The following is an 18,235-nucleotide window of genomic DNA, read 5'->3' as shown; positions in this document are numbered from 1 at the left end:
CCCAGGGAATGAGTCTTCCATCGCCCAGCTTTGCAAGAAACACTCAAGAACTCTTGGGGTTGTTTACCCCAGCTGTTTGCACCTGGTGAGCAAAGCACATGGTCACCACCTCCTCATGCACCAGGAGACCAGGGGCAGGATGCCAGACGGGCATTAAAGCCAGCGTGAGAAGGCAGAGGGAGCCCCTGAGCTTGGCAGGACCCTCATTCCGCCAGGTACCTTATCCTCAGTTTCATGTTCCTTACAGGCCTGGGGGCTCTGAAACCACACCTCTGCCGGCAGGTCGGCCGGTCACCCTGCTGTGTGTGAGCGTCTCATCAGTGTGTGAACTCTGCCAGTAAGAACAACTCTTGTCTTTGGATCTCTTTGTCACATCTTCCAGTCACTCCTGCATCATGGCAACTCTGCATTTTCCTGGATCATCCCCCTCTCTCTCTCTTTTTAAGTTGGCTGCACCAGGCCTTGGGTGGGACACATGGGACCTTCAGCTGTGGCATGCAGGATCTTAGGTGCAGCATGCGGGGATCTAGTTCCCTAACCAGGGATCCAACCCAGGCCCCCTGCATTGGGAGTGTGGAGTCTTAGCCACTGGACCACCAGGGAAGTCCTTCCCTGGTTCATTTTCACATTTCCTCAAGTCCTTTGGGCAGTAGGCAGGGTTGAAACCACGAATGCATAAAAGCTTGCTTTAGCCTCTCCTGTGGCCTACAGAATACCTTGCCTGATGGTACTCCTTGAAAAAAAAAATCTGAATGCGTGAGTGAAAAGAGAGATACATTTCACCCATAAATGCACCAACAACCGTGGGCTAAGATCTACTAGGGAGCAGGCTGGGGAGGAGAGAACTGAGATATCAGGCGGAAGGGCAGTTCTCCAGGGCAGTGTGGCCTGGCTGGAGTGAGTGGCAGAGACCTTTCTTGGTCATGGAGCGTCCACAAGCTTCCACACGTTTCCAGCCTCTTCCTGATCAGGCTGCTTTTAGCCAGCGTGCTATGGGCAGAGGTGATGAACCGTCCACCACTGTGACAGCCTCCACATGACCTTTCAGCACTCTCTGTCCCTAACAGGTGCCCACTGCCATTAGTGAAACCTTTCTGAAATTCTCTGCACCCCCAGGAAAGGCTCCCTTGAAGAGGGGAGTTATCTGGTCAAGTGTCCACTTCCAACTTGATAGCACATTAAAAACATCCCTTCACGAATTCCGCTCCCCTGAGGTTACTGAGAGGCTGAGACCATTGGTCGCTAGACTCAGTGAGGGAAAGAGATGCCTCCAGGCCACCCAGGATAAAGACAGTGAGGAGAGGGTCTCAGCTCCCTGCAGCCCCCTCCCCGCCCCGTCCCAACTAAGAAGCACAAGTGCAGGAAAGTGGTGCTCAATCAACAGCAGCTTGTGGCTCGAATGACACGTCTGAACGCTGAGGCCACTGCATTTTTCTCACTGGCTGGGAGCTTGGGAAGCCCGATACACTCCTTTGAAGTCTGCTCAGAGCCGGGGGAATGCATGGATTTGTGGGGGCCTCTGACAATATGGGGCAGATAAGACCCTCTTGGGCTCAAGTATCAAGAGACTTTCCCAACTTTGTAAATGTTGCTGGGAAAATAAGGAGAGAGAGAACGTGGCCTTTTTTTTTTTTTTTTTTTTTAAAGCAGGAAGTGTTGAAGCCCTTTTGCTTCTAGGTTAGGCTAAAAAGAATAGCATGCTTAGTGGCTAAGTTGTGTCCAACTCTTTGTGACCACGTGGACTGTAACCTGCCAGGCTCCTCTGTGCATGGGATTATCCCAGGCAAGAATACTGGAGTGGGGTGCCATTCATTTCCTTCTCCAGGGGATCTTCCCGACACAGGGATGGAACCCACATCTCCTGCACTGGCAGGTGGCTTCTTTACCACTGAGCCACCAGGGAAGCAGAAAGAACAGACCCCATGACTCTCTTGGGGGATACAGAGGCCATCAACTTGGGCTGGGGGACTACTGATTGAGAATATTCCAGGAAGGATTCCTGCCTGGTCAGGACACACCCTGCACCTTCTCGTTTCTCCGCTTCAAGTGCTCTGGACTTCCTTTGCTTTATGTTGGGTCACTGCTGCCAGAAACCCTGCACACACTGAACTGACCTCACCCTAGGGGGTCCCAGGGGAGCGTGGGAGGTGGCGACTCCGTACCGATTTTGGTGAGCCACTTGGCCACGGCACCGTAGATCTCGTCCAGAATGAGAATGACCACCAGGTTGATGATGACTGCCGTGGCCGTCACTGTCACCCGGACGTTGGAGCGTGTGGCCTTGTTGAGAGAGAGAGCAGCCGCAGTAGTGATGCGATAGACGATGACCCCAAAGACGATGGAGAACGTCAAGGCGATCTGTTAGGGAAAACAGGGAGAGTCACAGGTCAGTGGACAGCCGCTGCCCACCTACGGCTAGATTCTGTGCCACATCAGGTAGTGTTAACCTGGGGGACAGCAAGGCACTGCCAACCCTGGAAACTCACGCAAATTCCTGCACGGGGCATTTTCCAGGAGAGACTGTCTCTCCCTTTTACTAGATTCCAAATGGCCTATAACACACAAGCACACACACACAGAGTAAGGTTACCAGTGGGGGGCAGGGCAATACAGGGGTAAGGAAAAGAGTTATTATGGAATTATATTAAATCATGTGTGTGAAACTTCTGGAAATTGTAAAGCATCATAGAATTTAAAAATTTCTCATTCAATTACAAGAAATTGTAAAATTTGTTGTTTAGTCTCTAAGTCACGTCCAACTCCTTGTGACCCCATGGACTGCAGCACGCCAGGCTCCTCTGTCCATACCAGAATAGAGATTCCCTGATAGTTCAGTTGGTAAAGAACCCGCCTGCAATGCAGGAGACTCTGGTTCGATTCCTGGCTTGGGAAGATCCACTGGAGAAGGAATAGGCTACCCATTCCGGTATTCTTGGGCTTCCCTTGCAGCTTAGATGGTAAAGAATCCACCTACAATATGGGAGACCTGGGTTAGATCCCTGGGTTGGGAAGATCCCCTGGAGAAGGGAAAGGTTACCCACTCCAGTATTCTGGCCTGGAGAATTCCATGGACTGTATATCCATGGGGTCACAAAGAGTTAGACACGACTGAGAGACTTTCACTTCACTTCTTCAATACTAGAGTGGGTTGTTATTTCCTTTTCCAGGGGATCTTCCTGACCCAGGGGTCAAACCCACGTCTCCTGTTTGGCAGGAAGGTTCTTTATCACTGAGAAGTCTTATAAATAAAACTAATCTATAAAAATGTAAAAAAAGAAAAGAAGACAGACACTGAATGCATGGTGTAGGACACAGGTGCTGTGATTCCTTTCATTGGGGAGCTTGCACTCTACTATGGGGCTAAGTTCAACCATAGTAAATACTAAATAATAATTAGTGATGGAGTTGTATCAAGTGAACAGTGTTGTTGTGAACACGACTGACAGTACAAAGGAGCTAGGGAAGAGTTTGTGAAGAAGGGGATTTAAAATGCATATTTTAGGGACTTCCCTGGTGATTCAGTGGTTAAGAATCCGCCTTGCAATGCAGGGGACTCCAGCTTGATCCCAGCAAACTAAGATGCCACATGGCAAGGGGCAACCAAGCCTGCGTGCTGCGACTACTAAGACACGCATCTGTTTATTTTAGTCGCTCAGTTGTGTCCAACTCTTTTCTGCCTCCATGGACTATAGCCCACCAGGCTCCTCTGTCTATGAAATTTCACAGGCAAGAATACTGGAGCAGGTTGCCATTTCCTTCTCCAGGGGATCTTCCCGACCCAGGGACTGAACCCATGTCTTCTGTACTGGCAGGCGGATTCTTTACCACTGAGCCACCAGGGAGCCACTGGAGCTATGAAGACCAGGAGCCACAACTAGACAGCCCACGCACAACAACGAAGGATCCATGTGATGCTATGAAGAGCCTGTGTGCCTCAAGTAAACCCAACACAGCCAAATAATATGTAAAAAATGGATAAATAATATTTTAAGAATTCACAAATTAGTTTAAAAATCAAAAATAAAATACATCTTTATTGAAAGGCAACAAGGAGCCATTGAATGTATCTGAGCTGACAAGGGTTAGAGGCAGAGCTTTAGGGGGTGGGTACGAAAGGTGGCTTGAAGGAGAAAAAAGGGAAAGAAATCCAGGGTGAGAATTTTATTTTATTTTATTTTTTTTCAGGATGAGAATTTTAGACTCTTGGTCCTCAGGGTGAGCAAAGCATCACTTTACCAGGCCATTTAAATGGGGGCTGTTGGGGGTCCCTTGGACTGCAAGGAGGCCAAAGCAGTCAATCCTAAAGGAAATCAACCCTGAATATTCATTGGAAGGACTGATGCTGAAGCTCCAATACTTTGACCACCTTATGGGAAGAGCTGACTCATTGGAAAAGATTCTGATGCTGGGAAAGACTGAGGGCAGCAGGAGAAGGGGGCAACAGAGGATGAGATGGTTGGACGGCATCATCGGCTCCATGGATATGAATTTGAGCAAACTCTGGGAGCTGGTGAAGGACAGGGAAGCCTGGAGACCTGCAGTCCATGGGGTTGCAAAGAGTTCAGACTTAGCGACTGAACAACAGACGACAACTGGCACAGAGGTCTCTGGGCACTATGTTTAGAAGGAGAGTTTTTTTTTTGTTTGTTTGTTTTATTTTTAAATTTTACATAATTGTATTAGTTTTGCCAAATATCAAAATGAATCCGCCACAGGTATACATGTGTTCCCCATCCTGAACCCTCCTCCCTCCTCCTTCCCCATACCATCCCTCTGGGTCGTCCCAGTGCACTAGCCCCAAGCATCCAGTATCGTGCATCGAACCTGGACTGGCATCTCGTTTCATACATGATATTTTACATGTTTCAATGCCATTCTCCCAAATCCTCCCACCCTCTCCCTCTCCCATAGAGTCCATAAGACTGTTCTATACATCAGTGTCTCTTTTGCTGTCTCGTACACAGGGTTATTGTTACCATCTTTCTAAATTCCATATATATGCATTAGTATACTGTATTGGTGTTTTTCTTTCTGGCTTACTTCACTCTGTATAATAGGCTCCAGTTTCATCCACCTCATTAGAACTGATTCAAATGTTTTCTTTTTAATGGCTGAGTAATACTCCATTGTGTATATGTACCATAGCTTTCTTATCCATTCATCTGCTGATGGACATCTAGGTTGCTTCCATGTCCTGGCTATTATAAACAGTGCTGCGATGAACATTGGGGTACACGTGTCTCTTTCCCTTCTGGTTTCCTCAGTGTGTATGCTCAGCAGTGGGGTTGCTGGATCATAAGGCAGTTCTATTTCCAGTTTTTTAAGGAATCTCCACACTGTTCTCCATAGTGGCTGTAGTAGTTTGCATTCCCACCAACAGTGTAAGAGGGTTCCCTTTTCTCCACACCCTCTCCAGCATTTATTACTTGTAGACTTTTGGATCGCAGCCATTCTGACTGGTGTGAAATGGTACCTCATAGTGGTTTTGATTTGCATTTCTCTGATAATGAGTGATGTTGAGCATCTTTTCATGTGTTTGTTAGCCCTCTGTATGTCTTCTTTGGAGAAATGTCTATTTAGTTCTTTGGCCCATTTTTTGATTGGGTCATTTATTTTTCTGGAGTTGAGCTGTAGGAGTTGCTTGTATATTTTTGAGATTAGTTGTTTGTCAGTTGCTTCATTTGCTGTTATTTTCTCCCATTCTGAAGGCTGTCTTTTCACCTTGCTAATAGTTTCCTTTGATGTGCAGAAGCTTTTAAGGTTAATTAGGTCCCATTTGTTTATTTTTGCTTTTATTTCCAATATTCTGGGAGGTGGGTCATAGAGGATCCTGCTGTGATGTATGTCAGAGAGTGTTTTGCCTATGTTCTCCTCTAGGAATTTTATAGTTTCTGGTCTTACATTGAGATCTTTAATCCATTTTGAGTTTATTTTTGTGTATGGTGTTAGAAAGTGTTCTAGTTTCATTCTTTTACAAGTGGTTGACCAGATTTCCCAGCACCACTTGTTAAAGAGATTGTCTCTAATCCATTGTATATTCTTGCCTCCTTTGTCAAAGATAAGGTGTCCATATATGTGTGGATTTATCTCTGGGCTTTCTATTTTGTTCCATTGATCTATATTTCTGTCTTTGTGCCAGTACCATACTGTCTTGATAACTGTGGCTTTGTAGTAGAGCCTGAAGTCAGGTAGATTGATTCCTCCAGTTCCATTCTTCTTTCTCAAGATCGCTTTGGCTATTCAAGGTTTTTTGTATTTCCATACAAATTGTGAAATTACTTGTTCTAGCTCTGTGAAGAATACTGTTGGTAGCTTGATAAGGATTGCATTGAATCTATAAATTGCTTTGGGTAGTATACTCATTTTCACTATATTGATTCTTCCAATCCGTGAACATGGTATATTTCTCCATCTATTAGTGTTCTCTTTGATTTCTTTCACCAGTGTTTTATAGTTTTCTATATATAGGTCTTTAGTTTCTTTAGGTAGATATATTCCTAAGTATTTTATTCTTTCCGTTGCAATGGTGAATGGAATTGTTTCCTTAATTTCTCTTTCTGTTTTCTCATTATTAGTGTATAGGAATGCAAGGGATTTCTGTGTGTTGATTTTATATCCTGCAACTAACACCTATCCTGCTCAAACTCTTCCAGAAAATTGCAGAGGAAGGTAAACTTCCAAACTCATTCTATGAGGCCACCATCACTCTAATACCAAAACCTGACAAAGATCCCACAAAAAAAGAAAACTACAGGCCAATATCACTGATGAACATAGATGCAAAAATCCTTAACAAAATTCTAGCAATCAGAATCCAACAACACATTAAAAAGATCATACACCATGACCAAGTGGGCTTTATCCCAGGGATGCAAGGATTCTTCAATATCCGCAAATCAATCAATGTAATACACCACATTAACAAATTGAAAAATAAAAACCGTATGATTATGTCAATAGATGCAGAGAAAGCCTTTGACAAAATTCAACATCCATTTATGATAAAAACTCTCCAGAAAGCAGGAATAGAAGGAACATACCTCAACATAATAAAAGCTATATATGACAAACCCACAGCAAACATTATCCTCAATGGTGAAAAATTGAAAGCATTTCCTCTAAAGTCAGGAACAAGACAAGGGTGCCCACTTTCACCATTACTATTCAACATAGTTTTGGAAGTTTTGGCCACAGCAATCAGAGCAGAAAAAGAAATAAAAGGAATCCAAATTGGAAAAGAAGAAGTAAAACTCTCACTATTTGCAGATGACATGATCCTCTACATAGAAAACCCTAAAGACTCCACTAGAAAATTAGAAGGAGAGTTTACCAGCCACTTGACCTGGAGGGCCAGCCCTACTTCCTTTTTCCAGAACCTAAGAACGACGAGACTCCCTCTCCCCTCCCATCACAGTCAAGGAGGGGCCGTTTCCATGAAGCACAAGGATGTGAGGGGCAGAAGGTGGAGGGGATCGGCTAGGTGTGTGACCTGCTCAGGTCAAGGCTCTAATTCCTTTCCATCGGTAGAGTCTTCTTTCTTGAATTCTTTCTGCAAAAGGAGGCAGTTCAAGTCACATCCCCTCTGGGTGGGGAAGGAGGGGTGGATGCTGGCTGGGGAGGACGAAATGAAAAACATGGGGAGAGAAAGAGCCAGGTGAAAGGTTCCTGTGAGAAAACACACTGCCCTGGACTGTGGTGTCCCCTCTCTAGAAAGGAGGGGAGGAAGAGGGTAGGGGATGGGGGTGGTGAGGGGAGAGGAGGAGGGTGGAGCCTCTGGCCCCTGCAGCCCGTGAATGACACCTGGGTGGGCTGCGCTGGAGAATGGGTTGCAGATGTGGCCACGTGCAGAAGTCCCGGGCCACCGGGGGTGCCGGTGACAGCCTCAGCCGTGTACTGTGCATCCTTGTGTGCTTTACAAACATGTGTCTGTGGACGATGGTGAGAAAAAGGGGCCCCTCTGTAAGGAAGGCAGGATGGCAGCGGCCCTGGGGAGAGGGAAGCTGTGTGTGTGCAGGGGGTGGGGGGGGGGGGTGGAGGAGAGGTTAGATGAGAAAAACACTTGGTGGGAGGCCCCTCCCCTGATGGGGTGTGGGCGGGGTGGTAGAATCTCAGCCCCCAGGACCGGGGAGGGATGAGGACCCTGGACATAGGGAAACCTGGACATGACATCACTGCCCACCAACAACAGAGACATCCCACCTCCCTCTCCTCTGGGATCGTCACAGCCAGACAGCAAGGGCCTGGAAAACATGCTGTGAGATTCTTTCCCCTCAAAATCGCCTTTGCAGTGAAGGCCAGTGATGGAAGCATTGATGCAGCAAAGTGGAGAGACCAGGGCATCGAAGAGTGTGTGTGTTTGTGTGTGCGCGCACACACCTAGGGCTAGGTGTACAGAGAGGATGGGGGAAACAGCCATGGCAAAAACATCCCCTGTTTTGGGGTCCTAGGGGTGGGGAGGAGACCAGCTTCCACCTCCTTCTTTAAGACGCCCCCCTGCCGCCAAGCTGAGGACAGAGCATGCTTCCTGGTCACCCAAAGTGTGGTTTGGACCCCGCCATCTCACCTGTGAGCTTGAGAAACAGGCGAATAGTCTAGACCTACCGGCTCAGAATCCTCACTTCTTGAGATTCTTCCTCTTCTAGAGGCCCTGCTCCACTCACTCAGGGCACCCCTTTTCCCCACCCTCTCTCCTTCTTGGCTCCACCTTCATGCCCCTCTTCAGCACCCAGATGCTGTGCTCTGCCACCCCAACTTCCCTGGTCTTGATTTTCCATCCCACTCTTCTGAACCTCTCCTTTGGTGTCTCCCACAAACACCTCAAGATTCGCAATTTTCAAGTGGGAAGAGCTTGGAGAGCACCGACCCCATGCCAGGATCAATTTGCAGGTGAGGAAACAGGTGTAGGAGGTGATTTGCTCAAGCTCACAAGGCACATATTACAAACCCAGCTCCCAGATCATGGTAGAAACTAAGGAATTTCAGCCTTTAGGGATCATCCACATCCAGCCTTTGATCTCACAGACAAGGAAAACGAGGACCAAGAAGCAGCAATGGGACTGGTCCGAGGTCCGCGAGATACATGGCAAAGCCATCATCATCAACAACAACAGTTGATCCACAGAGGGAGAATGGACACACGCCCACGTATGGCTGAGTTGCTTTGCTGTCAACCCGAAACTAGCATGACATTGTTCATCAGCTGTACGCATAGTCAACAAAAAGAGTACAGAATGCAGCGCTTGGAAACAGCAGAAGGATCTCTGTTAATTTCCAAGGCAAACTACTGAACATCACAGTAACCCAAGTCTATGCCTCAACCACTTCAAAGAAGCTGAACGATTCTATGAAGACCTACAAGATCTTCTAGAACTAATACCAAAAAAAAGATGTGATTTTCACCATAGAGGATTGAAATGCAAAAGGAAGTCAAGAGATACCCGGAATAACAAGCAAGGTTGGCCTTGGAGTACAAAGTGAAGCAAGGCAAAGGCTAACAGAGTTTTGTCAAGAGAACATCCTGATCATAATAAACACCCTTTTCCAACAAACCAAGAGACGACCCTACATATAGACATCACCAGATGATCAATACCAAAATCACATTGATTATGTTCTTTGCAACCAAAGATGGAGGAGCTCTATACAGTCAGTAAACACAAGACCTGGAGCTGACTGTGGCTCAGATTACGAGCTCCTATTGCAAAATTAAATTGAAGAAAGTAGGGAAAACCACTAGACCATTCACACATGCGCTAAATCAAATCCCTCATTATCATACAGTGGAGGTGACAAATAGATTCAAGAGATTAGATCTGATAGACAAAGGTCCTGAGGAACTATGGATGGAGGTTCATAACACTGCACGGGACACAGTGACCAAAACCATCCCAAAGAAGAGGAAATACAACAATACTCCAATATAAAATAAAAAGCTAAAAAAAACTCTCGTGTAATACAAAACATGTTCTAATCACTACATCCAATTATCAAGAAAACAAAATAGCTCTCACATTAATTGCTTTAAGCATAGCATAATGAATAATTAAAAATTACAGACTAATGTTTCAGCAACATGCTATCAAAAAAGACAAAGGCCAACAAACAGTGATTTTATCTACTCACAGATTCTACCCACATTTCCCATGGTCATTTTGAAGAACATGCCTCTCACTAAATATCACTTGATTAAGGCGAGATATTACTGAACTTTAAGCTAATGCTTATAATAACTCAATTAATCGGATGAATGGTATTACATATTCATAAAATATCAGTATTAAAAAACCAGCTAATCCATGTGTGCCCTCCTGATTTCATTATTGCAGCCACACCTACTTTAGCATGATTTCTTATAGTAACCACACGTGCTACAGCTTTGGTAGATACAATTTAGTTCCATCCAGGATCTGAATTCTTCTCTATGGTTCCAAGCTCAACCCAGGACTTTTGGCACCAAATCCAGCACTCTTCTCATCACTCTGGCTGTGTTATTGATTTTGTTTATTAAATTCAACAAGTGTTTTCTGACCACTTACTGCACCATGTGAGCTGTATTTCATGTTTGTGATCAGGTCCCCCAGCTGGACCAAAAGGGGAAATTGATCATGTACTTCTCTCTGTGCCTTTTGCAACTACAGAGAGGTGCCTCCTGCATGCAACATGTTTGGTAAAGATTTGCTGACCCTCAGCTCTGGCAGTTTCCCCCTCCTGCATGTGGTCACCTATCATGGCCTCTGGGTCTCTTGGTGGGTCTTTTTTAATACATTTTTTTTGGCCAATTCCCTGACCAGGGATCAAACCTGTACTCCCTGCAGTGGACACTCAGAGTCCTAATCACTGGACCACCAGGGGAGCCTCTTTAATACAATGTTTAAACTTTACTTTCCATTTACAGTTATTACAAAATATTGGCTGTGTTCCCCAAGTTGCACAGTACATTCTTGTGGCTCTTAGTGTTTGAATTCCATAATCTTACATCTGGATACAGCCAAATTGCAGTGGAAGCCATGTTATGGAGCCCAGAGTCCTAATTTCACACAACGAGAGACACAGGAGGGACAGCTAATCTGGTCCCTACCCTCCGGGACTTGCATTCTGAATGGAAGTTGAGAAGACCATGGCACCCATACAATAAGGGTGCGCTCCCTTGGAAAAGGGACTGGCTACCCACTCCAGTATTCTTGCCTGGGAAATCCCATGGACAGAGGAGCCTGGAGGGCTACAGTCCATGGAGTCATAAAGAGTAGACATGACTGAAACGACTGAGCAGGCACACTGAGACCCTGCACACTCCCTAAATTGTCAGCATCACCACCCTTGGATCCAAACAGACCCAGTGTTGTGGCTGTTTTGAAACTTTGCAGAAGAAAGAAGAATGCAAAACTGTCACGACCTTGATCTTTACCACATACCCCTGACCATAGTCCTGGCTATAAGACCTCTTCCTACTCCCCAGGGAAGGGGGCACAGTTCTTGAGGTGCAAGACTACTGTGCTCCCTCTCTGCCTGGCAAAGAAATAAAGCCACTTTCTTCCTTCTTGGAAGGACAGATGCTGAAGCTGAAGTTCCAATACTTCGGCCACCCGATGAGAAGAACTGACTAATTAGAAAAGACCCTGATGCTGGGAAAGATGGAAGGCAGAAGGAGAAGGGGATGACAGAGGATAAGAAAGTTGGATAGCATCACCAACTCGATGGACATGAGTTTGAGCAAGCTCCAGGAGATAGTGAAGAACAGGGAAGCCTGGCGTGCTGCAGTCCCTGCGGTCACAAGCAGTCGGACACAACTGAGTGACTGAATTGAAAGGTCTCCATATTTCTGTTCAGCATCCGTGAACACAGAACAAAGATTTTGGCCTCAAGATGTGATGCCTTTAAAGAGTTTTGAGCAGAGGAGTAATGTGATGTGACCTAGATTTGGAAAAGATCAGCAGGCTGGGGCCAGAGTAACAGCAGGGAGCTGAGTTAGGAGGCCACTTGATAATCCAAGTGATGGAGGAGGGTTTCTGATGACTGGTCTCTGATATACAAACATGAGCCAATGGTTATCTTGGGCGTGGGAGGAAAGTTTAGGCACCCTGCTCTAAAGGGAGGGAATTGCCTCTGATAATCCTCCCATAGAAAAAGGACACAAAAAGAGGATTCATTCAAAAAGGAAAAGAGCATTAGCTCCATACGCTGGGTTGGAGAAGAAAGAGAAGCTTCATCTTTGTCCAGCCAGGCCTCTCCCATGGATGAGGAAGATGAACGCTGCACTGCACTTTTCTTGGCTCTCATCACTCCATGAAAAATACCCCCAACAGATGACAGACTGGCATCGCTAAAAGCCTCCTCGTGGTCATGGTCCTGGCATCTTCTGCCAAGGGTTAGTCACTACGGGTAGAAGAGGAAATGATACTGGATACTCAACTTCATTGTCAAAGGTGCCCTGGGCTAATTCTGTAACAATAAAAGCCACTCTTTTACAAACATCATCCTGACCCCTTTATTTCAAACTCCACACCTTATTCTAGGGTAATGCCAAGCCCCTTCTGGAGACTGGATTTTTTAAAAAATGAAAAAAAAATGGGGGGAAAAGTTAGCATAATATAAGGATTTAAAAAAAAAACAAACTGGTAGGGGGCTATACAATTTATTATCCAACTTGGAATGCATTTTAATAATTTTATTCATCTGTTTATTTTTGCCTGTGCTGGGTCTTCATTGCTGTGCAAGCTTTTCTCCAGTTGGGGTGAGCAGGGGCTACTCTTCGTTGCATTGTGTGGCCTTCTCCTGGCAGTGGCTTCTCTTGCTGCGGAGCAGGGACTCGAGGCACAAGGGCTTTGGTAGTTGCAGCACGTAGGCTCAGGGTCACACTTCCTGGGCTCTGTGCACCAACGCTCAATAGTTGTGGTGCACAGGTTTCCCAGCATGTGGGATCTTCCTGGACCAGCAGTCGAACCTGTCTCCTGTCCCTCTGAGAGGACCATGGCTTCATCTTCACTAGCCCCTCATCATCCTCGAAACATCACAGACTAACACCCCCAGCATTCACACAGCAGGATCCCCATGCACATGGCAGAACCAGGTATTCCCACCAGGAAATTACCATGAACAAGATGGAGGCGAAGTTCATCAGGTAACCTGGGAAACGATCTTTCCAGGTCAGCTTATCTTCATCGTCCTGGGGAGAAACAGGAGAACAGTGACCATCAGATGCTGTAAGTAACAGATATAAAATGTCCCTCAGTTTTCCATAAATGTGTGTATCATTCATCACTCTACTTAGAGACGTTTTTGGTCTCTGATGCCTTACCTTCCACATCAACAACAGCTCTCCTAATTCTGTGACTTCTAGATCTGATTTCAGCCTCACACTGGGCTAAAGTTTCAGTTCAACCGCTCTATCTGCTGTGCGATCTTTGCTGTGCCTCTTAACATTTCTTTCTATTTCTTCATCTGCTAAATGGGCACAGTCATGACCCTCATCCTGACTCATGCACAAGATGGTTTTATTTGCTTTATTTTAATGAGAAACACACGAACGTGGTAAAGTGGGGGACAAATGATAGATACAAATGACCACAGAGCAGCATCCTAGAATAGATCATCATTTATATCAGACATCACCACTGACCTCAGATCCCGAGTGTGCAAATTACCCACAATTTTTGTTCTTCAAAGAACCTGTACGTGTTGTTATTTGTTCCCTCCAAAACAACTGTTCTCCCCTGGTCACAAAGGCAGACAACTCAAGGTGCAGGCTCAGCTGAGGCCTTGCTATCAGTCTGGCTGAGAACCAGACTCCATCCAGTTCACCCCCTGCTCTCTTGGGACCTCCATATCCCTGACCACATCCGCCTTCCCTGCCCTCTTAGATCCCTCACCTGGTAGGGTGAAGCCCACCAGGTACGAGGGGTAAAAACCTCTGCCAATTAACTGCCACATAATTTTAGCCTGGGCACTGGATTTGATGCTTTTGAACTGTGGTGTTGGAGAAGACTCTTCAGGGCCCCTTGGACTGCAAGGAGATCAGAGAAGTCAATCCTAAAGGAAGTCAACCCTGAATATTCATTGGAAGGACTGATGCTGAAGCTGAAGCTCCAATACTTTGGCCACCTGATGGGAAGAGCTGACTCACTGGAAAAGACCCTGATGCTGGGAAAGAATGAAGGCAGGAGGAGAAGGGGACGACAGAGGATGAGACGGTTGGATGGCATCATCGACTTGATGGACGTGAGTTTGAGCAAACCCTGGGAGATGATGATGGACAGGGAAGCCTGGCGTGCTGCAGTCCATGAAGTCATGAAGAGTCAGACACGACTGAACGACTGAACAACTGGATTTCTTTGAGCTGCCATTCTTTACAATTAGAACGGATATAGTGCCCTGCCAACTACAAGGTTGCCTCGAAGGCCAGCTAAAGCCATGCTGGGGAAGATGCAGTGGAAACGGCAAAGCCCTCCACGCTGGCGAGGTAGGGCTCCTGCATTTCTGCAGCCTGTCTAACTCGGCAAGCCAGCATTCCAGGCCCCTTTCTGCTTCTCTCTCCCTCCTCACCAGATTTCAGAACACACCTGATCTGACTCTAGCAACAGTGCCATCTAGGCTTTGAAAGCTTGTACTGTAGGCTTCCCCAGTGGCTCAGCAGTAAAGAATCTGCCTGCAATGCAGGAGACTCAGATTCGATCCCTGTATCAGAAGATCCCCTAGAGGAGGAAATGACAACCCACTCCAGTATTCTTGCCTGGAGAATCCCACAGAGGAGCCTGGCGGGCTACAGTCCATAGGGTCGCAAAGAGTCAGACATGACTGAGCAACGAAACCACCATCACCACTGTAAGTGAAGGGCCTTCTTGGCCTGAAAATCTTCCTAAAAGCCTCTGTGAGCCAACTGTGTGCAGACTTTGTGGCCATGCACAGTGGGGAGACAGAGGACAGTGGATATAGTCACTGTCCCCAGGGGGCTCCCTGTTTAATGGGATGGGAGTTATATGGGAGGAATCCCGTGCCAGTTCAGGAATGTGGGTTATCCTGGGAGTGAGCCTGGGTGGGATTTGAGGAAAGGAATGGTATATCTTTCTCAAGACATGTCTGGAGCTAAGCATAGGGCTGAGGTGACTACAACGGGGTGGAAATAAGCATTAACAGCTCGGTGGTCTGTAATGACCTAGAGGGGTGGGAGGGAGGTCCAAGAGGGAGGGGATAAATGTATAAAGTGAAATGTTAGTCATTCAGTTGTGCCCAACTCTTCAAGACCCCATGGACTATAGCCCACCAGGCTCCTCTGTCCATGGAATTCTCAAGGCAAGAAACACTGGAATGGGTAGCCATGCCCTTCTCTAGGGGATCTTATAGCTGATTCACTTCAGTCTACAGCAGAAAATAACACAACAGTGTAAAGCAATTATATCCCAATTTTTTAAAAAAGAGCTTTAAGGCTGGAGTCATTCAGTGACCAACGCTCTCAGGTACCCATGACGTCAACAAGGGATGCTCGGTTTCTCATAGGCTCCGATAGGATCAGGTCTCCAGACTCTGAGCCCAGCAGACTTTCCATCACACAGTGAGAACAAGGTCACTGCAGGTCATGACCATCCTGCACAGGTGGGACTATAAAAACCTATTTCTGTTAGGACTGAAGCAAGTCCTCTAAATGAGGCCAGACATCAAAAGGGACTAGTATTTCTTTCTCTCTGCCTTCAGTATTCATTCTTTTTTTATTCGTTTTCTTTTTAATATTTATTTATTTATTTGGCTGTGTCGGGTCTTAGTTGCAGCCCACAGGATCTTTGCTATGTCATGTAGGATTTTTCATTGCAGCACATGGATTCTCTAGTTGTAGTACACAGTCTCAGTACTTGCGGGCACACACGCTTAGCTGTTTTGCAGGTGGGATCTTAGTTCCCTGACCAGGGATAAAACCCGCATCCCTTGCATTGCAAGGTGAATTCTTAACCACTGGACCACCAGGGAAGTCCCCAGTACTCATTCTTAATTTCAATCACACTAGTGGTATCTTGGCTTCCCAGGTGGCTCTAATGGTAAAGAATCTGCCTGCCAATGCAGGAGAAGCAAGAGACTCAGGTTCAGCCCCTGGTTCAGGAAGATATCCTACAGAAAAAAATGGCAATGCACTCCAGTATTCTTGCCTGGAGAATCCCATGGACAGAGGAGCCTGGTGGGCTAAAGTCCATGGGATCAAGAAGAGTAGGACACGATTGAGCACAGTGGTATCTTACTTTAAGATTCTGATTAGAAAACTGACGAGAGGTGGGTAGATGATAACTCTGTGGGGATTATGAAAAGAAGTCTAGGGTTATGTGGGGCTCATCTGGAGGCCTCTCTCATTATGATTACAGTCTGGATGATTCTCTGACTCTTTTCCTGCCTTCTTGCCTGGGGATGAGAGGTTCTGCCTTGAGAATCAGCAAGCCAGGTGTGCTCAGAAATGCCAGCGATGAGCAGGGAAGGGGAAGCTCCAGTTACAGGTTCTGTGTCTCCAGTTCCTCCCCAGTGGGGCTCCCTGAGTAGGGAGCAGGGCAAGGAGAGATAGAAAGACCTGTGCGTGGTCCAAGAAATCAGGGGAAGGGGCAAGGAAGCAGTCAGTGAGGATGAGACTGGGCTCAGAATGGTCCTCAGGGACAAGATGGACAGTTTTAGAATAAATGGGAGAAAAGGAAGTGCAAGCAGAGAAGTAGGAAACACAGCCCCAGATGAAAAAGGCTCTAAAAATAAGTATAATCGTAGAGGATGACTAGCAAACCCAAGGGCGGGGCCAGGGGGCAGAGAGGGTTTTGGCCAAGGTTCCTGCCAAGTGTTATCCACCTTCTTAAGGCCAGGGATGAGGTGCATTCAGACCAGCCTCTATGCATGCTAAGTCACTAAAGTCATGTCCGACTCTTTGGGACCCCATGGACAATAGCCTGCCAGGCTCCTCTGTCCATGGGATTCTCCAGGCACCAATACTGGAGTGGGTTTCCATGCTCTCTTCCAGGGGATCTTCCTATCCAGGGATTGAACCCCCATCTCTTGCATCTCCTGAGTAGACAGGTGGATTCTTTACCACTAGCACCACCTGGGTGGATGCTAATTACAATCTCCACTCACTGACACAGAAAAGATGTGAATATTCACGGCAAAACACCATCCAGTTAACTACACTCCATGTAAAAGTCACACAACCAGCTCATGGGATCATAGAAGAACTTGGAACTTGAACTTCTGAGTTCAACTCTTGGCTCTGATACGAGTCAAGTGGCCTTGGGAAATTCCCAGAACTTCTGTTTCCTCATTTGTAAAGTAATTATATTCCTTATCTGTAAAATGCATAAACGGTAACATCTATTGTGCCAGATTATTATACCATGTATTTTATATTAATTAGCCAACCCATGGAGGGGCCAAGCCAATGCACATGCACACACAGGTAAGCATGAGCTCTCAGAGTCTCCCTCTTTTTAACACGGAGATGACACACATCCCACTGAAGTGGCAGAGGTCATGCACAGATCACACAGCTGAATGCCTGGGAAAGCGCTCTGTCAGCTCTAAGTGTTACTCTCTCAGTTGTGTCTGACTCTTTGCAGCCCATGGACTGTAGCCTGCCAGGCTCCTCTGTCTATGGATTTTCCAGGCAAGAATATTGGGAGTGGGTAGCCATTCCCTTTTCCAGGGGATCTTCCCACCCAGGGATTGAACTCAGGTCTCCCACATTGCAGGTGGATTCTTTACCATCTGAGCCACCAGGGAAGCCCCAACAAAAAGCCACACAAAGCCTCACACCAAAAGTAAGGTCAAGTCTGTGTCATGACTGTATCAGAAGCGGGTGGACAGGAAGGACTCAGCTAATTCACCACTGTTAAGCCAGGAGCCTAGCCATTGTCCATGCTTGTGTCCTTGTCCCTAAACTACGGCTTTCGCTTCCAAGTCTCCAAACAGGAAGTGGCATGGTGACATCCACAGCAAACCACAGCAGTGTCCTTTTGGCAGACTGAACAGCAGGAAATGCAGGCACTGCAAACGCGGTAGGTGAGACTCCTATTCAAATCCTGGGATGGCAGCCTTGAAAAGTGGTCAATCATCCCTGAGTTTGTATTTATTTAAATTAATGCATGATTATCATGTAATAAAATGCACCTTATTAGCATGCAATTTTGTGAATTTTGATAAATACGTGTGTATCACATGTAACCATGACCACAATCAAAACCAGAACCATCATCCCCTCAATACTGCCCCATCCATCGTGGTCCAT

General features: G+C 46.4%; 1 protein-coding gene across 1 annotated transcript in view; it reads right to left on the bottom strand.

Moving 5' to 3' along the window:
• Positions 1-18,235, bottom strand: part of ANO2 (anoctamin 2) — a 341,658-nt gene that overhangs the window by 68,685 nt on the left and 254,738 nt on the right. Inside the window, exons 15-16 of the mRNA XM_024992694.2 lie at positions 13,088-13,162; positions 2,163-2,358 (exon numbers count right to left, since the gene is read on the bottom strand). Coding sequence (XP_024848462.1) covers positions 2,163-2,358; positions 13,088-13,162 — 271 coding nt within the window. The remainder of the gene's footprint in view (positions 1-2,162; positions 2,359-13,087; positions 13,163-18,235) is intronic.

This window comes from Bos taurus, chromosome 5 (assembly GCF_002263795.3).
Source record: "Bos taurus isolate L1 Dominette 01449 registration number 42190680 breed Hereford chromosome 5, ARS-UCD2.0, whole genome shotgun sequence".
NCBI classification, from domain to species: Eukaryota; Metazoa; Chordata; class Mammalia; order Artiodactyla; family Bovidae; genus Bos; species Bos taurus.
Note: the sequence above shows the minus strand (reverse complement) of the source record. Positions and strands in the feature narration are given on the sequence as shown.